Source organism: Saccopteryx leptura, chromosome X, assembly GCF_036850995.1.
Source record: "Saccopteryx leptura isolate mSacLep1 chromosome X, mSacLep1_pri_phased_curated, whole genome shotgun sequence".
NCBI classification, from domain to species: domain Eukaryota; kingdom Metazoa; phylum Chordata; class Mammalia; order Chiroptera; family Emballonuridae; genus Saccopteryx; species Saccopteryx leptura.
Genome location: NC_089516.1, coordinates 73,653,680 through 73,680,311, shown reverse-complemented (window position 1 = coordinate 73,680,311; position 26,632 = coordinate 73,653,680). Strand labels below are relative to the sequence as shown.

General features: G+C 36.1%; 1 protein-coding gene and 1 pseudogene across 2 annotated transcripts; one reads left to right on the top strand and one right to left on the bottom strand.

Moving 5' to 3' along the window:
• Positions 1–430: 430 nt before the first annotated feature.
• On the bottom strand, positions 431–22,229 carry LOC136385558 (putative P2Y purinoceptor 10). Of its 2 annotated transcripts, XM_066356587.1 has the most exons (3): positions 22,120–22,213; positions 15,811–15,851; positions 431–1,488 (listed from the first exon to the last, which is right to left on the bottom strand). In XM_066356587.1, exon 3 carries the CDS (start codon positions 1,437–1,439, stop codon positions 453–455), a length of 987 nt encoding a protein of 328 aa, XP_066212684.1. In that variant the 5' UTR covers positions 1,440–1,488; positions 15,811–15,851; positions 22,120–22,213; the 3' UTR covers positions 431–452. The 2 variants fall into 2 exon arrangements, with proteins under 2 accessions (XP_066212684.1, XP_066212683.1); XM_066356586.1 differs by lacking the exon at positions 15,811–15,851 and having other exon boundaries at positions 22,120–22,229.
• Positions 9,411–11,221, top strand: LOC136386371 (SPARC-like protein 1 pseudogene; annotated as a pseudogene).
• Positions 22,230–26,632: the final 4,403 nt, after the last annotated feature.

The window sequence follows — 26,632 nt, the reverse complement described above, 5'->3', positions numbered from 1 at the left end:
GTGGGCAGAGCATAGCCCCTGGTGGGCGTACCGGGTGGATCCCGGTCGGGCGCATGCGGGAGTCTGTCTGACTGTCTCTCCCTGTTTCCAGCTTCAAAAAAAAAAAAATGAAAGAAAAAAAACAAAAAAAACCACAATATAATATTTACTGAAGATGTATATAAAGTAAAATATCCATTTGCATTTGTTGGAAAACATCTGTGAAATCTTTATCTAGGTCTCTTAATTAGGAAGTGCCTTGAATTTCAAAGAGGAAACAGGTAAATCCAATATTTCTTTCCCATATTTTTCATGCTTTGCTTCCACCATCACACCCCTATGACCACAAATATTACACAAGAGGACATTTATTTATGTTGTTTCCTAAGTTCTATGCAAGAAATTGTTTGGATGATCTTTTGGTCTTTGAAAAAAAAGTTAAACCAAGTCATAATTGAAAAGTTATTTTATTTTTAACCAATCATTGATGAACCACTCTCCCTACTCGTGAGGCGGGAACGGGTCATAGAGTTGCTGTGGCGTGATAGTTGGTCACGAAATTCTGAGGCCATGAAGTAATATAGAATTGGATCTAAAAGGCAGCAGAGACTTGCAAGGCATAGACAAAATGGGTGAAAATACAATGTGCTCCTGACAATAGAACAATTGGTAATGATGGTTTCCTTTACCATGGTGTAAAAAACAAAGTTGATGTGATAGGGAGTAAAGCATATGAAGAAGACTGCAGCACACATGAAAACCATCCGCAGTGCTTTCTGCCTATCACTGATACTCTGGAAAGTCTTTGGTGGCTGTCTCAAGGATATGGTAGTCTTCCAGGTACACCATGCGATGATGACAACGGGGATCACAAATCCTGAAAGCTCAGCAATTGTAATCATCCCAACCAAAGGCACTGTTTCCATTTTTTTGTATCCAAGATCAGCAAAGCAGGACTCAGTTTTGTTGGCTAAGTCTGTGCTTCTCAGGATGGGAAATGGTAAACAGGCAGTGCCCACGATGACCCAGATGGCAGCACTGATGCCCACATCATACCTACGCTTCCAATCTCTGGCCCTGAAGGGCTTGAGGAGAAAGAAGCACCTTTGAAGGCTGATGCAGGTCAGGAAGCAAATGCTGGCATACATATTGAGATACTTCAGGTAGAACCACAGCAGACATAGGGTCCTCTGGAAAGGCCACTGGTGGCTGATGTAGTAGTAAATCCGGAGAGGTAAGGACAGCACATGAGCAAGGTCAGCCACAGAGAGGTTGATCATGAAAATGATGGCTTTATTTTTCTTGCTGATAAAGCGGCATAGAACCCACAGGGCTGCACTGTTGGCCAGAAGACCAGGGATGAATATGAGAATGTAGGTGGTTGCATAGAGGGTGTATTGAAATGTCAAATTAGTGGTATTGCAGAAAGGGGCAACATTGCTAGTACTGTTGCTATCCATCTTGAATATTTCAGTATATTCATTAAGGTAAGCCGTAGAGTTAAGATTCCTGCCCAAAGCAAAGGAAAAAAAAAGAGTATAATGGTTAATCATTTCTTTAGCCAACACCCAGCTTCATATTTTACTTGAAAATATATAGAATATAGAATTATATGATTAGGAGTGACCTGTTTGCAGATGAAGAAACAAATGCTAGAGAAAAATATACTATTGATTTAAGGTCACTCAATGAATTAGTTAGAAGAACATGGACTTGTTCTAAAATTGCCCTCCCAGACAATGAAATCTGTCTTTCACAGATAACAATGTCCTGAAACACTTTGTCTATTGTTTTCATCACAGAAAAAAGGGTGTGGCATTTGATCCTGTTTTGTGTGTGTGTATGCATGCATGTGTGTGCCCAAATCTGTCTTGTCGCAAGCCTTGGTTAAAGTGATTACTGTTCACTCATTCTCAATTACTCTGATAGAAATCAAGCTTCTTTTTCTATGTCCCTTTGTCTCTTTTTTGTCTGCTACTTTGACTTCCTACCTTAGCACCACAGCACTTAGAAAACAGCCTGGCCTCTATTAAGCTTGCATTGCTAGTATCCTGGTAGATGTTCAAGGTGTGGGAATGTTACCTTCTCATTATTCTATCACAATAGCTTGTGGTCTCATAAACTTGATGTCTCTCTTTTGGTTGGGTTTTATTAAAAATTTATATTTTAAAAATTTAGTCATATATGAATTTCAAAGCTGAACTGGGATATTTTGCCTTATATGGTCTGAAAAAGAAGAGAGTAATTCTTTGTCTAAGGAGAATTCTGTACTAGCGTGACATCATGGAAATGTCATATTATCCAACAGTCAAAGTAAATATGATTAGGTCACCAGTAAAACATGTCACCAAAATCACTTTTTGGAAACAATTTGAGATTTAATGCTTTTTTGTTTTTTCATTAAACTAATCATAACAAAAAGTAAAAGACTTTTGGACTTCTTTCATCTTGGTTTATGATTTAGTACAGTTTTAATTATGTATTATATGTAAGGCTTGGGGAATATAGAGTAATATTTTCAGGGCTTCTAAAGGTCTGTCTGTGGATTTATGCAGGTTGCCTACAAATAAGTATAGCAGAAAAGGAACAAACTCATTGTTCGTTTGTTTATTTTAGATAGAGAAGAAAAAAAGAGGAAAGAGCAAGACAGAAACATCGATCTGTTCTTGTATGTGCCCTTACTGAGGATCAAACCCACAACCTTTGTATATCAGGGCAACACTCTAACCAACTGACCTATCAAGTCAGGGCATAAACTCAATATTTTGTTTCAGTTTACTTGTAGAATTTTAGACTAGAGGGGAGTTTTGAAAATCATTTGATTCACTCTGCATGTAATTCAGGTACAAGAAGCAAGGCCCAGAGAGAAGGTATGTTAAGGCAACAAAGCCATGAAATAGAGATCTGTGACTTCAAATAGGAGGACAGGTGCCTAACCTTCATACTCATTTTTCTTTTTATCATTTATTTTCTTTTCAAAGACACATTTTGCAAACAGATTCTTTTTATATTGCAAGAATATTTTTAAACTTAAAGTTAGAAGTAGAAAAAATAATGCAGTGAGGTTATTCCTTGGGTCAAATAAAGGTTTTTGTTGTTATTATTTTTATTATTATTATTTTAAGTTTATAAGAAAAAGAGTGGACAAATGTCTATTAAGGTCCTCTGCTCATTTTTTAAATGGATTATTTTTGGTGTTAAGGTTGCATGAGTTCTTTATAAGTTTTGGTATTAAACCCTTATGAAATTTATTGATAGTGAATATTTTCTCTCAATTGTTAGGTTGTCTTTTCATTTTGTTGATTGTTTCCTTTGTTATGCAAAAAAAATTGGTTTTGCTCCGATATATCTGCAACCATACTTAATTATTGTAATATTATTGACTATATTCTCTATGCTATACTTTACAACCCCATGAATACTTTGCAACTACCAATTTCTACTTCTTAATCCCATCATTTTTTCAACCCAGTCCCCTGGACCCTTTATCCCTCTGGCAACCATCAGTCTGTTCTCTGTATCTATGTGTTGGTTTCAATTTTGTTTATTTTTTCTTTAAATTCCACACATATATGAAATCATATGGTATGTGTCTTTCGCTAATGGAATTATTTCATTTAGTATAATACCCTCTATGTCCATCCATGCTGTCATAAATGTTAAGATTTTAAACTTTTTTATACCCAAGTAATGTTACATTGCATATATGTACCACACTTTTTTTCTTTTCTTTTTGTATTTTTCTGAAGTTGGAAATGGGGAGGCAGTCAGACTCCCGCATGCACCCAACCGGGATCCACCCGGCATGCCCACCAGGGGGTGATGCTCTGCCCATCTGGGGTGTTACTCTGTTGCAACCAGAGCCAATGTAGTGCCTGAGACAGAGGCCATGGAGCCATCCTCAGCGCCTGGGCCAACTTTTTGCTCCAATGGAGCCTTGGTTGCAGGAGGGGAAGAAAGAGACAGAGAGGAAGAAGAGGGGGAAGGGTGGAGAAGCAGATGGGCGCTTCTCCTGTGTGCCCTGGCTGGGAATTGAACCCAGGACTCCTGCATGCCAGGCCTATGCTCTACCACTGAGCCAACCTGCAAGGGCTTGTACCATACTTTTTTATCTATTCATCTAATGATAGGCACTTGGGTTGTTTCCATACGTTGTTTATTGTAAATAATGCTGCAATGAACATAAGGGTGTATGTATTTTTTATTAGTGTTTTGAGTTTTAGTGTTTTTTGTTTGTTTGTTTTTTGTCAGAGATAGAGAGAGAATTAGAAAGAAGGACAGATAGGGACAGAGAGGCCGGAAGGGAGAGAGATGAGAAGCATCAATTCCTCATTGTGGCACCTTAGTTGTTCATTGATAGCTTTCTCATATGTGCCTTGACTGGGAGGCTACAGCAGACTGAGTGACCCCTTGCTCAAACCAGCAACCTTGGGCTCAAGCCAGCAACCATGAGGTTATGTCTATGATCCTACACTCAAGCCAGAAAACCCACGCTCAAGCTGGTGAGCTTCCACTCAAGCCAGATGAGCCCGTGCTCAAGCCAGCAATCTTGGGCTCAAGCTGGTGAGCCTTGCTCAAACCAGATGAGCCTGCACTCAAGCCGGAGATCTTGGGGTTTTGAACTTGGGTCATCCACATCCCAGTCTGATACTCTATCCACTGCACCACTGCCTGGTCAGGCTGTTTAGAATTTGTTTGTTTGTTTTTTTAATATACCCAGAAGTGGAATTACTGGGTCATAAAGCAGTTCTATTTTTAATTTTTTGAAGACACTCATACTGTTCACCATAGTGGCTTCACTAATTTGCATTCTCATCAACAGTGCATGAGAATTTTCTTTTCTTACATTTTTGCCAACACTTGTTTGTTGATTTATTCATAATAGCCTTTTTGACAGGTGTAAGGTGATATTTTATGTAATTTTAATTTGCATTTCCCTGATAATTATTGATGTTGAGCCTCTTTTATTATGTCTATTGGCCATCTGTATATCCTCTTTGGAGAAATGTCTATTCAGTTCCTCTAGCCATTTTTTAATTGACTTGTTTTTGGTGTTGAGTTGTATGAGTTTTTTTATTATTATTATTGATTGATTTTTTAGAGACAGAGAGAAAAAGAGAGATTGAGAGAAGCATTCATGTGTTGCTCAACTTAGTTGTGCATTCATTGGTTGTTTCCAAAAAGTACAGCATAGATAATATAGAAATTAATAACTATGTATGATACTAGGTGAGTACTAGACTTATTGGAGGAATTATCTTGTAAATTCTTTAAATATCTAACAACTATATTATACTCCTGAAAATTATATAATATTAACTATTAATTGTAATTAAAAATAAATTAAAATGCCATAAAAAAACAAGAAGAGGTCTGCTTTTAGATTTTCCTTGTACCTAAGCAGAATGGTTTTCTATATTTTTAAGTCTGACTTCAGGAAATAGGATAAAATAACAAGATTCCAAGTGATTAATTCACAAGTAAAAGAGAGCCAACAGTATGAGTTTCCATTACTCTAAACTCTGCTTTACTTTGTTCTGTCCCTTATGTCCCATTCTTTATACTTAACTTCTCTGTGTTTTGTTCTACAGATTCATGCAGTCTTCTTGCTTATGAATGTATGACATAGAAAAGAAGATGGAGGGGTGCTACCAGTGAAAAGACAGGAAATAATCATCATGATTTGACTATCAATGCTATACCCTAGTATCTGCAATGGAATTTTTACATGCATCATCTATTATAATTATCACAACCACCGTCAAGGTAGGTTTTATTATTACTCTCATAGTGCAGATGTGGAAACTAAGGTTCAAAGAGATTCGGTAAATTGCCTGAAGTAACGAAGGTAGAAAATGGTAAAAAAAAAAAAATCTACTCTTAAGCTTAACTTAACTCAAAGTTTACACTCTTTCCACTATACCACTTGCCTCTCCCTGATCAAGAGGAACTACTTAAATAGAAAGGGGTTTGTTGTGACACCTTCTGATCTCATAAAGAATTTGATTATCTTATAACACTAAGATTACTCTCATTAGGCCATCAGGATATAACTGAACACTCATTCCCACACATGTCACCAATCCCTCTTAACCAGTATTGGCACTGCTTCCACTTTCATCTAGCATCTATGCAAAGGCTATGAAAGAGCATGCGGAGCTACAGCAAGTACATTTCCATTTGAAGAAATAAGAAGAGCTCACACACACCCAAATCACATGTCTACTTCCACAATTTACAGACATGAGTATTTCTTTCTGCTTCACTGATGTAGTAAGTGAAACTTACTAGTAAAGGCATGTTCTGTTCCACTTTTGTGTTAAATAACAGAGCTCTATTAGGCCAAAACAACAAGCTGGAGGTCAAGTTCACAACTTCTTTATCTCTCTGGGTTCTTATACCTCTGCAATAGAGTTTACTGTGAGTTTAAATATTTGCATGGTCTGCTTTTCAAAACCCCTTCTATTCTGGACTTAAAAAAAATGTAGAAATACTTTTTCCCTCAAATCTGTTCAGTTACAATAAAATGTAAAATATTTATGGTAATGAGATGCTGTTGGACTTTGTTTTGAATAAGGCAGAAATATAAATTTTCAAAGGGGAAGTATTTAGCTTGCTGTGGACAACTTGTGACATTTCTGACATTTAAGAAAGGAAAACAACCTAAGCCACTAACAGAAAATGGCTGAATAGAAGGGCTAAAGTCAGGGTATGCACCTTCTCGCTGTCTCAGTCTCTGCCTCTGTCTTTGTCTATTTGGCTAAGCCTCTATTGTTTACTCTTTCTGGTTGGTTTTTGCCCCCTCTTTTGTCAATATCTCCCCCCTTCAATCTAGATGTATTTTTTGTTTCCTCTCTTAGAATGAGGTATGATATTGGTGACTCACTCTCATGTCCGAGTTCCCCTTCTTAGTCCATACTACGACTCTCCTCCAAGACATTCAAGCTGGAAACTGGGGATTTAACCTCTATCACTACATTTTGTCCATATGCAAGTGGAAACCAGGTGATGCTACCTCTTAAAAAGCTCTCTAATCCATGTCCACTCTATATGTACATTTTCTATCTTAATCCAAGCCATTGACATCATTCCTGTTGACAATTGTGCCAGATGCCTTAGTGTCCTCCCTGTATCCAGTTTTGCCCCTTGTAGTTTATTCCTCATACTGTATTTAACAGTAACATTAACCCTTTGAGTAGTGAGTTCTTTCCATGCTCACTGACCTCTGGGAGTGAGGGTTTTCTTTAAATGAAATTAGTTACAGTTACAGTTACAGTTTTATTAACTTAAAATGATGATGGTTTGATAACCAATTTATGGAAACAAAAAGAACATGCATTTGGCCCTGGCCGGTTGGCTTAATGGTAGAGCGTCGGCCTGGTGTGCAGAAGTCCCGGGTTCGATTCCCGGCCAGGGCACACAGGAGAAGTGCCCATCTGCTTCTCCACCCTTCCCCCTCTCCTTCCTCTCTGGATCTCTCTCTTCCCCTCCCGCAGCCAAGGCTCCATTGGAGCAAAGATGGCCCGGGTGCTGGGGATGGCTCCTTGGCCTCTGCCCCTGGCGCTAGAGTGGCTCTGGTCGCAACAGAGTGACGCCCGGGAGGGGCAGAGCATCGCCCCCTGGTGGGCAGCGCATCGCCCCTGGTGGGCGTGCCGGGTGGATCGCGGTCGGGCGCATGCGGGATTCTGTCTGACTGTCTCTCCCCATTTCCAGCTTCAGAAAAATACAAAAAAAAAAAAGAACATGCATTTGCCTTTATTTAGTGTTGCCTTTCACATTTTTAAAATAAATATTTTATTACAATTGTACTCTGGATGGTCAGAAGGCATGAGGATGTACATGAACATTCGTACTATTCAAAGGGTTAATTACGACTAGGCTGTCATTTACATATAGCCTAAGTACTCTTTACATATTATCTAATTAATCTTTATAAAAGCCCTATAATTATTTTCATATCAAAAATAAGTAAACAGACCAAAGGAGGTTAAATAAAGTGCACTATGCCTGACCTGTGGTGGCGCAGTGGATAAAACGTCGACCTGGAAATGCTGAGGTTGCCGGTTCCAAACCCTGGGCTTGCCTGGTCAAGGCACGTATGGGAGTTGATGCTTTCTGCTCCTCCCCCCTTCTCTCTCTCTCTCTCTCTCTCTCTCTCTCTCTCTCTGTCTCTCTCTCTCCTCTCTCTCTCTCCTTCTCTCTCCTTTCTAAAAAAAATGAATAAAAAAATGGAAAAAAAATAAAGTGCACTACAGTCACAAAATGTGCATTTGTAGTGATGGTGTATTAGAATGGAAACCTATGCTTGTCTTCATACTCTTGTTATCTTTGTCATGGCATTTACCACACTTATTGAAATTCTGTTGATATTTTACTTTACTTACACTTTGTACTCCTTGATGACAGGAATTATGTCATTTCTTCACCTCTTCTTATCTTTTGCACACTATGGTCCAAGTGATTTTTCTTTGAGCTATTATATTATCTTCCTGTCTAAAATCATTTGCTGGTAGTCTGTTGCATTAAAACAAAACTTCGCACTGTGGCCTTAAGGCTATACCTAATATGACTCTTGTGTCGTTCTACATTACCTCGTACAATTCTCTTTCTCATCCTCTATGTTTTAACTACATTGAAATGGTCTCAGTTTTTAGAACAAGCCAAACTTTTGTTCTTGACTAAGTGCTCTTCACATGTTGTTTCTTCTATCAGGAATTCTTTTCCAGTAGATCTTCACATGTCTGACTTCTTTTAATGTCAGTTTTCAGGTCAAAGAGATTTTCACTCTTAGTCCTATCTAGGTAGTCCAACACTTCATTACATATTCTCATACTCTCTGTTATTTTTTCAATAGCATCAACATTTGTAATTTAGAATTTTTTACATGTTTATTGGCTATTTCACCAACTGTGCTGTTAGCTCCATTAGTGTCATAACAAGGTATGTTCTGTTCATCGCCATATAGTCAAGACATATGCTATTATTTAGTAAGCACTCAAAAAAAGTAGTATAAATTAATTGAATTACATACAGAATAGTTTTAAATCCTTATTTAGAGGCATTATTCAAAAATGCAAACCCTGATATATCACTTAGTAAAGTTCTGTTGCCTGCTTTCCCTAAAAATTTATCTTATAATTGGACTATTATCATCAACATTCCCTTCACCTAATCTTTTCAATTTATAAAAAGTGTGCCTTAGTGCTCCACCCAAGAAAAATGGCATCTGAACTGTGAGAAAATGACTCAGCAGAGGGACCTTGGAAGCTGTCCTTTCATCTCTTTTCCTAAAGTAACAAACCCCAGTCTCTCTTCACAGGACATAATTCTACTCCACTTTTTCTCCTCTGGAGCTCAGGACAAATACATGGTGCTATTCTAATTATTCCCAACCAACTTATGATTATTAGAGTTCCGTCTAACAGACTGAAATGTTAGTAACACCTGAGGACACTATGGTGCTTATTTTAAAGTTTCAAAATGCAGAAAATGAAAAGGAAAGTACACTATTCATAGCAGGGTACCATAAGGCTAAAAAATCTTCAGTATAGAAGTCAAAGGAGGAAAATCATGACAAGTCAGTGGATGAGGACCAGAGTTCCAACTAAGAGCTGGGGCTACAGGATCAAGAGAAAAACAAAAATTAGTTAAGTAAGATTTTGGAGTTTAGACCAGCTGAAGGTACATTGGAACAAGATATGAGTGAATCTGAAAAGAAAGAAAAAAAATAAACAAACAAACTGCCAGAGAACATCGATTCCCTTGCTCATTATTTAGTTCCACTATAGATTCTGACCAACAAGAAAGCTTAACAAAGACATAGAGAAGTCAAGAACAGCCTATAAATAATTCATGTCCTTTGTTGAACAGGAGCGTCAAACTTGGTGAAATATTAGTGATCAAGAAAACCAAGAGTAGGATCCAAACATTCCTAATAGAGAAGAGAAAGAGGAAAAAGAACAAGGTGAAGTTGATACCCACATTGATAACCAAGAAAGAGAGAGATAATTTTTCAAAGAGCATTCTAACATCAAGTAGGAAGAAGGCTATACCCAATGTGATGATGTTTTAGAAAAGTCCAATCAACCAACTCAAGTAAGGAAAATGCAGAAGGATGAATTTGAACAGGGTCACCAAGAAAAAGAAGAGTACAACTCTAATGAAGAAATGAAAACAGAAACTGCATAAAAATCAATAAGCCCAATCAAGGTACTAAATTGCAGAGCCAGGTAGAAGAACCTGGCTTTGGAGTTATCAAAAACCCTGAAAAGATGGAGAAAATTACTATTTCTGAGGTTTCTCTCAGAGACCCAACTGAAGATGATGATTATGACCCCAGACACAGTGCAGGTGATGACTACTTCATCCCAAGTGATGCCTTCCAGAAGGCTAAAAGAGCTAATTGCAATTACTATCACATTAAATATGAGGAGCACAGAAAAAAGCATGTGAGAATGAGAATGTAGATGCCATTGAACATAAAGAATCCCATGAAGCTAAAAAAGCAGAGAGCTCACCAAACGAAGCTGAAAGTTTAAGTGAAAGCAACATGAGGTTGTGCAATGTTTATTCTTATATGAACTTCCAGTGTAAAAGAAGACACATGTGTAAGGCTGACCAACAGGGAAAACTCCAGTCAGTGTCTTTGCTGAGCTCCAATAACTTGTCAACTACAAATCTGTTTGACCAACTTTGTGCCACTGACAATCAGACTTATGTTAGCTCCTGTCATCTGTTTTCTACTAAGGAACACCAACTGCAGCTGTATTATTTTAGAGCTTGCAAATTTATTCCTGCTTGTATGGACTTTGAAGTGATTCAGTTTCCTCGAAAGATCAGAGACTGCCTCAAGAATATCCTCATGTAACTTTATGAGTTGAATACACTGGATATTTAAGTGGGAAGTAGAGAAGTGAAGTCAAGAAAATTTACCTGGATTAAAAGAGACATTTTCTGGGGATCATTTCATCACCTTTCTCTTAAGGGACTTTAAGAAAAACTACCACATGTATGTACGTATCTTGTGCACTGGCAATTGATCAATATCCTATAGACAGTCTTGATACATTTCCAACTTGCTTCTTTGCAAGCCTCTCTGGTGCCTATTGCAGACTAAAGAGTTCATTTCTTTGATGAGTGTGATCCCAATAAATATAATTACGTCACTCTGAAGGAGAGGGACCACTGCTCTGGAATTAAAGAACAAGAAATAGATGAAAATCTGTTTCGCATTAAGATCTGAAAGAAAAAATTTCCAGCATCCTGCTCTGTTCTGATCACTTCTGAAATATTGATACATGCAACCATGATACTTGTAGATTTATATTTAGCAAAATGTTTATATGTCTGAGAAGACAATGAGAGTAATTGCTTGATAACAGTATATGCACCAGGCATTTAGCATTAACTTTGGAAATGAAAGTAAAATTAAGTAAATATATGCAAAATAGTGTATGCTGCTTGTGAACAGGATTTTAATTCATCACTCTGCATAGTGTATGAGATACATTTCATTTTGTCCTTAATACCATGCACACATAAAGAAAATGAAGTGGTGCTCTTTTGTTGTGAATGTATACCATTTTCAGTGTCTTAAAACCCTAATAAAAATCCATAAAAATAAAAAAACACATATCTGTGGAAACCTGAGAGAAGGAAAAAATAATCAATTTAGAAATCACAGATGTCAGGCATATCTTATGACTAGAAACCAGCACAACTCAAGATCTCAGAGTACCATCAACACTATTATATATATAAACTCAAGAAGAGGGTAGCTTTCCCAACCTCTTTCCAAAACCATCTCAATCCCTTGTTTTGTTGTTTGTTATTCTTTGAAGAGAACACTTATCTCATCAGCAAATTACTTTCTACCCACCTATGTATGGGCCCTGAAATGAAAGTGAGAAGGCTGCATTGGTAGTTCCCAAAGATCTCCAGGGATGAAAAATAAACGTAAAGGAAAAATAAGTCTATTTACTTTTTTTCTATGGTTTTTTGAGGACTCTGGTTGATTTGGAGGGCATCACTTAAATATATATTTAATAAGCATCACATTTTTTTAACTTTCCCAAAGCCTTTCAGATCAAAGCCCATAACATGCACCTACCCTGACAATCTGAACCAATTTGCCTCTTTCTCATTCCAAGGAGGCACTCTCTTCCAAACTTTTCAAATTCGTACTCACTGCCAAGCCTCATCAATTTTTGATTCTTCTAATGGTTTTCCTTTGTCTATTATTATAATCCAGTGGTTCTCAAAGTGTGTGCCAGGGTGCACTGGTGCGCCCTAGAAGATTTCCAGGTGCACCCTATGATATTCCAGAGAAATGTGTGCCTGTTGGGGACCAAAGAACCAACAGAGTTTTTGGCGTTTAGATTTTTGGGGGACAGAGGTGTTGGAAATTGGCTGTAAACTGACAGTCTGCTCAAAACCCCACCTCACTTGCCTGATTAGGTTGCAAAAGGCTGTTAAACTGTGGTGCTGGATTGTTTACACTTTACACTACCCCCCATGTCCCTGGAGAGACTGGAGGCAAGTTTCTTCCATCCTTTGTTTGGTGTCAAGTTAAGATGATATGAATGGTGGGGGTTTTCTCCATTCAACACAATTAAGAGTAAAAAGAGAGGAATTCTTCAATGTATTGATGAGGAAATGAGAGTTTGCCCTTCAAATATATGCCCAAGCATTGAAGAAATCGCTAGGACACATCAGCCTCATGTTTCTCATAAATACAAGAATGAAAAAACTTAACACATCCATGCTGGGACCTGCCAAATTTACTAAATCTTACTAAGAATGTATCTATATATATAAAAAGAATTTTTTTTGTCTTTTTTTATTTTTATTTTTTAATCCCTCTTTTTTAGAATTCTAAAAAGCATAACTCAAAAAATGTAACATAAAATTATTTTTTAATGTCAGAATAAATTAATTTTGTCATATTTATTTCATTTAATTATCATAAAAGCACGCTTGGACTTTATATTTTTTCTTTAATATTTGACTTACTTATTATAACATATTTCTCAGAAATTTGTATATAGTGTGCCTACAATTATTTGTTGGATTTTAAATGTGCCCCAACTTCAAAATGTTTGAGAATCACCCTTGTAACCATACTAGTTTGTACCATGCACTGTATACCCATTACTAAAAGTCAAATAATTTTTTGAAACTTGTATTTGTCCCTCTTTACATCCTTCCCACACAGCCTCTCCTCCACATACCCCTCCTCCTGGTAACCACTTTACGTTTATCTATGTTCATGAGTCTCAGTTTTATATCCAACCTATATGTGAAATCATACAATTCTTAGCTTTTTCTGATTTACTTATTTCATTCAGTATAATGTTCTCAAAGTCCATTCATGTTGTTGTAAATGTCACGGTGTCATCACTTCTTATGGCTGAGTAGTAGTATTCCATTGGATATATATACCACAGCTTCTTTAGCCAATCCTTTATCATGGAACTCTTTGCTTGTTTCCATGTCTTGGGCACTGTGAATAATGCTATGATGAACGTGGGTGCATGTGTCTTTATGTACCAATGGTTTCAATTTTAGGGAGTAGGTACCCAGCAGAGCTATTGCTGGGACATATGGTAGTTCTATTCTTAATTTTTTAAGGAACCACCATACTTTCTATCTAAATTGTTAAATAACTGTATTAAAAATATCAAGATTTACAGTGTATTTGGAATGCCCAAACTAAAGTTATGATCTCCAGGCTAAACTATTTTTGTTCCAGCATTTTCCCCACACCTCTGATTTGTATCTTCTCCTATCCCCACAGTGGTCCTTCAGCACTTTCATAACCCTACTAAAGCTTTGTTTTCTCTCCTGTTCTCCCACCTTCCATCTTTCTTTGAAGAAGGTACTTCTTAGATCACAGAGATAATAAAAGTTATCAAGTTGAAAGTAATTTATTTATTGTCTCCTCTCAACAGACAATCTACAGCTACATTCTTCTTATTTCCCGATGCAGCTCTCTTTCTTGTTACTCAAGATGAAATCCCATGCTCTCAACCCATTTTATTTCTAATTAATTATTCCATTATAGTCCTAAATCATGGTGCTCTCCTCCACTCTGTCATATATTTGTTACTAAGGTTCTCCCCAAAGTAATCTTTACCTTGTTTGTGCATCTTATTCTAGCTTTTTGTCACCTTCTTTCTCTTCTTAAATAAACTCACAATAGTTCTTTACTCTGATTGTTTAGTTTTTCTTATTTCATATTTATTCTTCAGTGCACTCCATGGTAGTGTGCATTTCCTCACAATCTCACTGAAACTGTTTTAGCAAAGATGACAAGTGACCATCATGCTGCTGAATCACACAGGACCTCTCTGCTGCCTTGGACACAGTCTGACTACTTCCATATTTTTGAAATGCTCTTGGCTTCTTGATCACATTTTCTTCTTGATTGTTCTTTTCGCTTATACATATGCATTCATACTGAGTCATTCTCATGTATTTTTAAAAATATTTGTATATTCTTTCAGTGTTCACCATTCTTAGGTCTTCATTGTCTCTCTCTCTCTCTCTTTCAGTCTTTTGAAAAACAAATCTAGTTTTTATTAGTTTTAAATTCTTGAGTTACTTTGAATGTTTTTTATTGGTTTTTCTTATTCAGTATCCTGGATGCTGAGTAACATCATTCCCTTTCATGGCTTCAATTGCCAGTCATATCTTGATGACTCTCACATCTCTATGGACAGGTCTGGCCTTTTCTGGGATATGAAACCTATATGTACAAATGCTAGCTGAGATTTCCCAGTTGAATATCTGTCAGATATCTCTAAATAAATATACTCAAAATAAAACTCATCAAAGTCCCTAGTCTTGTACATATCCACCACCATTTGTCTAGTTACAAGACCCAGAGTTCTTAGAATAATCTTAGACTCCTTTTCTTTTATTCAGTCAACGATGCTTTCTGTCTCTCCCTTTCTCCTCTCTCTCTTTCTCTCTCTCTCTCTCTCTCTCTCACTCTGGGTTATTAAAACACTTATTAACTGATCTCCCTCTTCTCACTCTCTTACTTTCTCTCTCTTATCTTTTTAGATTAAAACAATCATTAACTGATCTATCTGACTCAAGATTTCTCTCTTTATTTACTCTGTTACCAAAATTATGTATTAAAAATGCAAATATGGGCTACCATGTCACCATAAGAATCGTTTTAAAAAATAAACTTACTGCATCATATTAAAATTTTCCATATATATTTGTGTTTCTTACTCATCTATGACCATTTTGAAGGCAGAAATCTTGTCTTACTCATTTTTAAGTCTCCAGAACTTAGCAGGATGACTGATACATAGTCATTCAGTAAATATCCTTAACTGAAAAAAATTCTGCTTTATGATAATTCATATGTTGTTGACTATTTATGGATGTCTCCACACTGGGCTGTAAGCTTGTGAAGTCAGATGCCATGCCTTAATGTCTCTTTCACTTTCTTTCTCCCTAACCTTAGAACAAGGCTAAACATAGAACACTATTGAAATAATTGTTAACTTGCCCATGTAGGGATTAATCTCAATGATTTTACCTCACTGATATTGCATAAACAACTCAGCTAAGTAAGACCATTCAAACAATAAATAGCAGTCCCAATTATAATCTGTTAAAATGCTATTTCCTCAGTCTGTACCTCAGACCCTAGCTCTGTATTTTGGATCACCTAGACAAAGATAAAAGTAGAATTGCTAGTACCTCCAATATCATCCTTATAGAAGTAAATGCCTCTTGGTTTCTCCAGTGTGCAAGGTTTTGTTAAGGGTACACATCATGTACACCAAAGATGAGGACTATGAGGAGGAATACCTCTTCTCTTGAAAGAAGGCTTTGGTGACAGAAGCTAAACCCTAAAATGAAGCACAGAGTTCAAATCTTATAATCAGAACAGAAAATCAGCTACTATTTTTAAGCTAATAAGATTACTTTTAATGTGTGCCCCTAAGGATGTTCCTGATAACAAAGTTTGGTATAAAGTTATGACTAAATCTTCATCAAACTCTTTTTCCCTAAATCTCATCTCAGAGATCTGTATTTTTCCTCCTTTCTCAAGTTCCCATATTAATTCTCATCTTTTTCTTGCATGTGGCAAACATATTCTGACTTATTTCTTTTTTGTACTCTTAGTGAACTTACAGGCTGCACAAGAATGTCTTAGAAGGAAGTCTCTATAACTTGGACTTTTACATGCTTTGCTTTGTTTAACAGGGGTTACACATGCAGTGGGAGTTCAGTTCATACACATTGATTTCTATAGGGAAGATTATAGAGAATAGACACATTATCAAAGCCTTAAGCAATTTTACTTCTAATATCTCTCTCATGAGTTACTATCCCAAGCAACAACCATAGTCCTTCTCCCTTTGCTACTGAGGAAAATATAGGCAAAACAAGGATAATAAGGTTTAAATCTAATAAATATGGACATATAAGAGCTTCAAAGCCTGTAATCTCAGCTTGTTATTTAAAATACAACAGAAATTCAATAAACTTAAATGGGAATTTGGTAATTAAAAACTTCACTTTATGAAATAACTAAAAATGTTTTTCTCAAAGACAAATCTTTAAATATGATTCAAGGAATCTGAGTACAAGAACTTAGTAGGTACCAATAACATCTACTCAAAGACTACTTTCTTTTCCAACCAAGTGCTCAATACTGTAGTTTCACAATGGTATGACCAAAGTGAGCTTATATTATTGTAACATCAGAATGTGTGCCATATTCTTAAGTCTCAGTGAAATATTGAGTCCAAAATGTGTCCATATGCATTCTGTCAGTCAATAGCTAAACACTATTCATATGTTCGCTCTAATCCTTGTAAGAGCTCTGAGTTATTATTATACCTCTTTATAGATGATAAAAATGGAGTTTCATCAGGATTAAGTTTGTTTCTCAAAGTCACAGCTTTTATGATGTCATTGTAATAAGGCTCTTTGTGAGCAGAAAAAGCTAAATTTTTTCTTAAGCAAAAACAATTACACAGACAGATATTTTAAAGTGGCATTCCTATGGAAAAAAATGTCTTTCAAAAATGAAGGAGCTTTTGTTCTTGGTTCTAGTTCTAGTACTTTTCTAACTATGTATATATGGCAAGTGACTGTCCATCTGGTGTTAGGTAAGTGTTGAATCAAAACCAGAGATCTTCATGAAGTTTATTCTATGAGCCCAAAGTATAATAGAGCTGTGAATGGGGTACTGGAAAAAATTATTTATGACAGTTGTGATCTGAATGTGACAAGGTGTTATAGAAAAGGGAATACTCAAAAACAGTAAAATATTTTGAAAAGAGTACTGGATTTGGAGCTAAGACCCTTGGATTCTAGTAACTACTCAAATACTAATTTAACTGTTAATTTTTCAAATACTAATTTACTATTAATTATTAACTAATCAAATACAAATTACCATTACTATTCCAATATTAATACTAATTCTAGTTACAATTCAAATCTTTATGCTGTTGTGCTATACCCTTTCCATTCTGTGGGTTTCATTTCTTTCATTATTAAAATAAGACAATTTGAACTAGGTGATCTTTTCTTTTCAATTACAATTTACTTTCAATAAATTTTATATTGGTTTCAGGTGTACAGCATAGCAGTTAGACAATCATACACTTTACAAAGTGTTCTCCCAATATTTCCAGTACCCAACTGGCCCCATATAGAGTTATTAAGATATTTCTGACTATATTCTTTATGCTCTACTTTACACCCCATGGTTATTTTTTAACTGCCAGTTTGTACTTCTTTGTCACTTCACCTCTTTCACCCAGTCCTCCAACCTCTTCTCCTCCGGTAACCATCGATCTTCTCTCTATATCTATGAGTCTGCTTCTATTTTGTTTGTTTGTTTATTTTTGAACTGAATGATCATTAAAGTAAACCTAACTTTTTAAAAAAGATTTTATTCATTGATTTTACAAGTGGGTGGGGGATGAGAAATACTTGCTTTACTCTGGCTGTTCATTAGTTACTTGTCATATGTGCCTTGACCAGGCAAGCCCAGGGTTTTAAACCAGTGACCTCAGCATTCCAGGTCAGTGCTCTATCCACTGCACCATCACAGGTCAGTCCATTTAGCTTTAACTTGCCATGACCTTGTGGACATGGCTTCTCTCAACTGTTGACATTCATACCACCAGCATTAATATTGCCATTGTTAACACAGCCAACACCATCTCAATCAACTTGATGATTTACACTTTATAAAGTTATTATTATTATGACATCTATATCTGCTGTTAATTATTATTAAAAGTATATATTATAAGTAGTAAAGTCAGAAGATATCATTCCCATTTTAGAAATCAGGAAAACGAGGCTCAAAACAGTGACTTAATTAACTTGAAGATATAAGGTTAACAACTGACAGAGTAAGGAGGGTAGAACTTAGGCCTCTGGCATCAAAGAGCAAGTGACTGCTGTTTTTCTAGTGCAACTTTATTAAGCTTTATCCTCTCATTTCCTCCTCTTTTCATCTCTCATAATGCCATTAATACCACTAAATAAACATGTTTATAAAATTCACTTCTCTTTTTTCTTTTAAGATAGTACCAGCATGTGGGCTTGTTTTGGGTGAAGGGAAAATTAAATAGGGAAAGGCTGCTGATGGAGGCCACGCTCACTCCCTAGTGGACAACCTTTACAGGCCGTTTTGGAACCTAAATTGCTCTGTCTTCTTTTTTTTTTTCACATTTTGCTTCTCTTCTGAACCAAAAAAAAAATATCACATGAATTTCCCAAGGCAGTCTGGCCCCCATGAACATGGTGTCTTTCATTCAATTACTTACAACCATAGCCAAAATGAACAACTGAAATTTGGAACTCTGTTGTTTCCTGAATTAATTAAAATCAACTTTAAATGACCCATGAACATATGAATATATTATTCCAGTTTACATATACTTTCTATAAATTAGAGGAAGTAAAATTATTTTTATCTTTTAAACGAATTAAGACAATTAGCCTATTCACAAACTAATATCTCAAAGCTTGAATTGAACTTACGTGCATGCATCTTTATTAGATTTTTAAAATCATTAGAAAAAAATAAAAGGCCTGATTAAATGCCATTTTTACAGTTGGGACATTTTGGGTTTAGAAAAATTTATGTTCTTTGGGCAGACCTGGGGTCATATCTTGGTTCAGTATCTTTCTAGCCTGAAACAACTCACTTCATATATCTGAGATGGGATTCTCATTTATAAAATTAGGATCACAGTGCCTGCGACATAGATTGTTGTGAAGATTAAATAGGAAATGTATATGAAAGTATCTATTTTCAGGTCTGGTATATAGTAGACATTAAATAAATGTTAGTTCAGTTCACCTTTACTTGTACAGAGATTAATCTCCATGGAGCTTTGGTGTAATTCAGTACTTTTCTGGGTGTAGAAAATCCCTCAAAAAATAAAGTTGTGAGAGATTGCCAGCAGGACTGAAGTAATAAATCTTAAAGTTTAAATTAGGTGGGAAACATGTGGCTCTTGAAAAAAAAATTCCTTATTGTAGTAAATATATCTAGAAAGTAAAATCATTTCCCTATAATTCAAATTGATGAAAGTACACATGTACACATCTATAAAATGTTTTTGGCTGTTGAGTACACAGTACTTGGAAAACTTTAATGCAATAGAGTAGATTTTTCTAAGAGTTCTTACCATGACAATATTTTCTATTTTTCAAAGGGAACTTTGGCTGCTTTAAAAGATTAAGAAATGATGATTGAGTGACATTGTCATTGTAGAAATCAGATAGAATGATTTTCCCTTGTTTGTTTTCTGTTTTTATTATTTTAAAGGAATTTACTTGCAAAACACTTGCCTATGTAATGGGGGGTGTGGGTGGGGAAGGGGCGAGGAAGGAGAGAGAGGGGATGGGGGGAGGGGAGGGAAACAAAGAAAACCAGATAGAAGGTGACAGAAGACAATTTGACTTTGGGTGAGGGGTATGCAACATAATCAAATGTCAAAATAATCTGGAGATGTTTTCTCTGAACATATGTACCCTAATTTATCATTAAAATTAATTAAAAAATAAAAGTTGAGGATCTCATGATAGTATTAGTTTGAAAAATTATAATGCCCCTTGACAAGTTATTGGGTTCCCTTTGAGATATAGACTATCTTTCCAGAAGAATCCCTCTCATTAGATTATTATATTATGGCCCCATTATTTATCACTAGATTCAAATCATTGTATTGTTAGGAAGAAAATTAAAAACTATCTATTCCAAGTCCCCCCTCCCCTTATTTTAGATTAGAATATTGAGACCCAGAGAAATAAAGCAATTTTTTCAAAGCTATACACAGTGACTCACTGACAGGACTTGAGCTAGAACCAAGGCTTCTTGGCTTTCTGTGAATCGACCCATCTACTCTGCCTGTGATGCATAGGAACCAAACTAGACGAAAACAAAATGTCCTGCAAGATCCCTGATCTGGAATGTAACTAAACTTTTTACCGGATGTTTTTAAAGAAAGCATAGACTACCTGCACGTCATTGTCCTGATTATTGTAACCCTTAGAAAAAGTGATTTCACAACAGACAGATCTGTTCTCTTTTCTAGAACTGTGACAAAGGGCTTAAAGATTTCCCTGCCTCTTAAGACACAAATTGACTTACCTCAGACACAATTGGTTATAAAAAGCCACTCAAAATTACTCAGAAATATGCTCACTCTTTTGACATCTTATGCTCCACCACTGCCAGAATTTCAGCAGACTATACACCTTGAGCTCAAAAACTTTTCCTAATGAGCCCATTAAAGAACTACTTTTGACCAAAGTAGGACCTATGTTCAACAGGAACCACTACAGGCAATTACCTTGAATGCATGACCTGATTATTTGTGTACTTTAGACTATTTCCTGCCTCAGTATATCAGCATATCACTTATTTTTAGCATTAAATAATTTTACTGTGCCACGACTGCTAAGAGATAAATACAAGGAATAGAAATGGTCATGACTCACTATGCATTTTAACAACCAAAATAAAAATGTTCCCATTTGCAGGATTCTTGGTACTGAGGTTACCTACTTTCCCTCTAAAAAAAGGGGGGCACAACAAAACTTATTATTCTACTTGGATTAATCCTGGTACCAAATGATGTGACTGATGTGACAGTCCACCTCTAAGGACACTCCAACTGGAATTTTTTATTATTTTTTTTACTCAGTCATTTTGGCTCAGAACTGGAGAGGTTGCTAGCAGAGTAATGAGGATAATAATTACTGAGACATAAATGCCTCTCTTTTGGGCTCTATTATCAAACTGAACTTGAGTCAAAAACCACTTTTCAAAAGATCAATAAATACTTCTGAATACACTATGAAATCATTTCACCAGAGTTTATCAACTGCGATATGTTCTCCTTTTTAACCTAAAATCCAACATAGTCATAAATACATTACAGCTTTTTCTTGGAGATTCAGGCTGCTATAGGGGATGGGAGGATGATTTAGAAGACACAGATTATAGTTCCAGCACTACCACTAACTGGCTGAGTTAGCTTAGATGTCTTCACTGACTTTCAGTTTTCTCATCTGTATCGTGAGAAATTTGGATCTCTAAGCACTCTTTCAGCCCCCAAATCTATGATCTTAAGTTCTTTCTTTCTCTTTTGATAGGACTTAACTATATGTTGCTGTATCTATGAAGCTAAACTTACCAAAACAAGGGGTTTATACATAGAAACTTTCTTTTATTATGCAGCCATGTAAATAATAGAGAGCCGAAATTTAAGTCTTCTTTTTCTGGCTGAACATGTCAAATTGTCATATTGTCTTACTTTATATACTCTTTTCTTCAACTTGTATTATCCTTCCAGATTTAAGAAACACGCAGCCCCCCAAAAAGAGTGAGCTGCATCCCAGGCTTCATGCTCCTGTGTTATAGTGGGGAATGATGGCATTAACCCTAACTCTGTACTCTATTCAGGCTCAAGGAAAATCACCATCACTCTTGTTGTTATAAGATTGAAATGAGAAACCAAGGATCATTTTTAATTTGGACAATGGTTCCACATTTGCCACTGTCTTAGATCTTCATGCTCCCACCAAACTTCCCACAGGAAACCACCAATTCCCAGATACTATGCTGTAACTTACCCAGGAGACTTGCCGGATTTAGCACTCTTGTTTCTTTTCAGGGAGCTAGGAATAAAAAAATATATATAACACTAGTTGACAAGGATCCTGCTGATAACTGACAAATTTGTTGTTGAAAGAGGAAGTTGAGTGAATTTTGTGTCTCACCACAGAAACCTTATTTGCACAGACCGAAGGTAAGTCCCTTGAGCAGATGACGTTACTAAAAGTTTATTTCTTTTTTATTTCATTGGTGCAGAGAAAGTCAAAGAGCATGGAGCAAAAGGCTGTGCAAAATCGAACAATACCTACATATCAGTATTCCTCACTGTTCTTCTACCACAACCCACATGCTTTTCTCACTGGATTCCAGAAGGTTCCGTGGCAAAATGACATTTTGAGGCAAAATCTGAAGGAACTTTACCTAAGAACAAGGAAGTTGCTATTGCTTCAAGCATGAAGAGCAAAGAGTAAAGAAACCTCAAGAATACAAGTTAGAACGAAAAGCAGTAGGACTATATTTGCTTCAGTTGTTCCCTCCATCTGGTGTGTGTTTCTCTCAACTTATCTCAAGGTTTATAATTTAATGTGTAGGTTGGTTATTTATATACATATCTTAACCCCCTTAGTATACTTCAAACTGCCTGAGGGCAAAGGTAATGTATAACTTATGACTGTTTTCCCAGCCAGTCCAGCACAAGATACTTTCATGAATGTTCGATTAGTGAAAAAGTAAAGGGATCAATAAAAAAGTAAATGTATAAATAAAGCATGAATAAATAAATGAACAGTTTTGATTACAGAGTCTCCTTACAGATTACTAAGATTTTGGTCTTTATGAATAATGTCTACAGGGATTTTATAAATATGCAAATATGGAAAGGTCATACTCTTAGAGACTATAGTGTCAGCCAAGTCTAAGTGTAGTTCTGAGAAACAAGGTTTGCAAAACAGCATGAACTTATGTGGGTATGTAAGAGAAGCAAATTCAGACCATGACCTGGAATAGCAAAGAGCCTTCTGGGTAATAGCCATTGCAAAAGAGAAAAAAAATTACTGTGTGTTAGGTCAAACAGTAATATTTGGCTTTATGAATAAGACTCAATAAAGAAGAAAGTGGATGACAGCATTTATTCTGTAATAAGGAAACCTAGATCTGCAATAAGCTTTCATTGTAAAACCAGTACCCTTTGGGAACTAGATGAAGCCATGCCCAATATTCAGAAATATCTAATCCAAATTTCCAGTGTGTTAACAGATGAAAATTATACTTTCAGCACTAGAATCTAAGAGCTTGAACTGACTGATGAAAAGGTCATGACTTGTGAAGACTGGCAAAGGGAAAGGGTACCTTTTCTGGCTTCGGTGTATCAGACGAAACATGTTTAATCTTGCAATCCCCTTTTTAGTTCTAATTTCATATGTTTATCTAACTCCAATCTGTTGTTAATTTAATATTCTGACTTGGCATCCCTACTGAAAGGAGAATATACTGACAGGCCAACACACATTTCAGTCCATTTGGCAGTCCTATTCCTTACTATAAATTCTTACGCTGGCTTTCTGGTACAAATACATAGCTTGTAAGTTTGGGCAGCATAACCCAGCTTTCATAGGGTATGATACTACACTGTACAAAGAAAATTCCAGACCTGTTGAGCTTTAAAGCTAAACCTTAGGAGAGAAAGAGAAAAGGAATGCTTTTCTGAGAATTAGCTATTGTCACTACCTCCCACCTTCATTTCACAGACACCTTAACATCGCTAAAAAGAAAGGCTGCCTGCTTACCTCATTTCTCTCCTGCATGCAAGTATGCTCTGTTTTCATTGGCCTTAAAAAGGGAAGCAAAAGTAGCTCTGAAGTCAGTGAACTAATTTAGGCAAAGGAAATTTCAACTCAGGTAAAGTTTTGAGTATAATTAAAATGAGCAAAGCTGTGGACAAACCAAAAAAAGCTGATAATTTAACAATCATCTTTGATTGATTTTTAGAAGAGTCTAAAATTATTGAGTATGACTAACAGTCTAGGAATCATTATCACCTCAAACTAAGTAATAAATATACAGTTGTAAAAGTAAAAAAAAAAAAATAGTAGTTTTCCCACTTAGCCCATAGTTCTGAACTCTTTACTTCTCTCTAGGTATTCCCTCACAGTTACTTTACCTGGTGCATCATAAATAACTTAGGCTGGGGAAGGTTTATAAATATGTGCTTCAAAGGCTTTTAGGCCTGCTCCAATGTTAACAGTAGATTAAGGATGATAGTTATTACTGAGGACATTACTCATTAAAATACACTGTGTTTTCTTGGAGGACCCAAGAGTACTATCTAATCTTAGTATTAGGACTAACTAGTTTTTTATTAAGTAATTTGTTTGATTTGATTCTTATTGATACTGAAAATTCTGTCACATTTCTTTATACATGGTCTGTTAAAAAACTTGGAATTAACTTATTGTTTGCTGGTAGCAAGTTTGGAGATCTTTCTATGGTATGCTTTTTAAATTTTTTTTTTTTTTTTGTATTTTTCCAAAGCTGGAAACTGGGAGAGACAGTCAGACAGACTCCCGCATGCGCCCGACCGGGATCCACCCGGCACGCACACCAGGGGGCGACGCTCTGCCCACCAGGGGGCGATGCTCTGCCCCTCCAGGGCGTCGCTCTATTGCGACCAGAGCCACTCTAGCGCCTGGGGCAGAGGCCAAGGAGCCATCCCCAGCGCCCGGGCCATCTTTGCTCCAATGGAGCCTCGCTATGGGAGGGAAAGAGAGAGACAGAGAGGAAGGAGAGGGGGAGGGGTGGAGAAGCAGATGGGTGCTTCTCCTGTGTGCCCTGGCCAGGAATCGATCCCGGGACCCCTTGCAAGCCAGGCCAACGCTCCACCACTGAGCCAACCGGCCAGGGCCTAAATTTTTTTAATAAATTTATTGGGTTAACATTGGTTAATAAAATTATATAGGTTTCAAGTGTATAATTCTATAATATATCACCTATAGATTGCTTTTGTGTGTTCACCACTCAAAGTCAAGTCTCTTTCTGTCACCTTATATTTGACTCTCTTTATTCTTCACTACCACCTACCCACCCCCCTTTTTCTCCTGCAGTAACCATACTTTTGCCTGTATATGAGTTCTTTTTTGTTTGTTCTTTTGTTTGTTTGTTCCGTCCCACATATGAGTGAAATTATAAGGTTCTTGACTTTTTCCATCTGACTTATTTTGCATTGAATGTGGTACATACTGGTCAGAGCAAAAGTAGATTTACAGTTGTTCTGTGGGAAATAATACAATATGAATAAATAATAATACAAGAATAAACTCTGTCTTTCACATATTCATTACTTTAAACCTACTTTTGCATCACCGTGTATATACAATGAAATATTACTCAGCCATAAGAAAATATGAAATACTGTCATCTGTGATGGCATGGATGGGTCATAAAAATATGGTGTGCTTTTATTAGCTATTCTATTTCATGACTCTATTATGTACTGGACCATTTTTTTTCTTTATTGCTTTTCACCTTACTATTTATTAGTATTATCTCATTGTAGTATAAATCCTTCCAAACCACCTTCAATCTTCTCTAGAACAATAGTGGAACAAAAAATATGAGAGAAAGAAAAGAAAAGGAAACGGTGAACTATGTCCTCAATTCCTTTTGTGTTAGAAGTAGTGAATATTAATTGCTTTAGATAAACTGTTTTCAGGAGTTCTGAATGTCTGATTTTATATTCACAGAGCATTCTTGCACTTTGTTTAGCATTAGTCAATCAACAAGTACTTAAGGAGCTACAACAATGAGCACTTGTTTTGAGTGTTGAGTGGGAAAGGTGGGATTCAGAAGCATAAAATATGTTCTTTATCTTCCAAGAGTCTACTTCAAAAAACAAGTTGATCACTCATAAAATAAATAGAAAACATAGCATAGTATATGATTTATTATTAAGTTGTGTGAAAGTTAAGAAGATGAGTTCACTATGGGCTGGATCTCTTTAGGAAGGTTAGGTGGTCCTTGTTCAGTAAACAAGCTTGGCTTAAACAGTATTCCCAGTGGATGAAATGTTTCACTGGAGGTGTGCAATGTTTTGTTTTGGGTTTTGTTTTGTTTTGTTGTTATTAAAAGACATAACTTTTTATCCACTGCGCCATAAGTCAGGCTGCCAAAAGACAAAACTTTTTAAACATTATCAAGTTAAATATTTGTTTTAAGGTTTTAAAATGTAATAAAATTAGCACATCAAATTTTTTATTTCATGGAAAATATTACTTAGGATGAGGCTGAAGTAGATAGCTAAGATTTAAAAACTGTAATTTAACCAACACAAACAAATAAAGGTATACAGCAGTGGTTCTCAAACTTTTTGAAGCCGGGGCACATTTAAAATCCTACAAATAATTATAGGTGCACTATATGCAAATATCTGAGAAATATGTTATAATAATTAAGTTAAATATTAAAGAAAAATATAAAATCCAAGCGTGCTTTTATAGTAATTAAATGAAATAAATATGACAAAATTAAATTTATTCT

What these genes read in the sequence shown, in the direction of transcription:
- LOC136385558 (XM_066356586.1), bottom strand. Translation starts at nt 1,439, where the DNA reads ATGGATAGCAACAGTACTAGCAATGTTGCCCCTTTCTGCAATACCACT.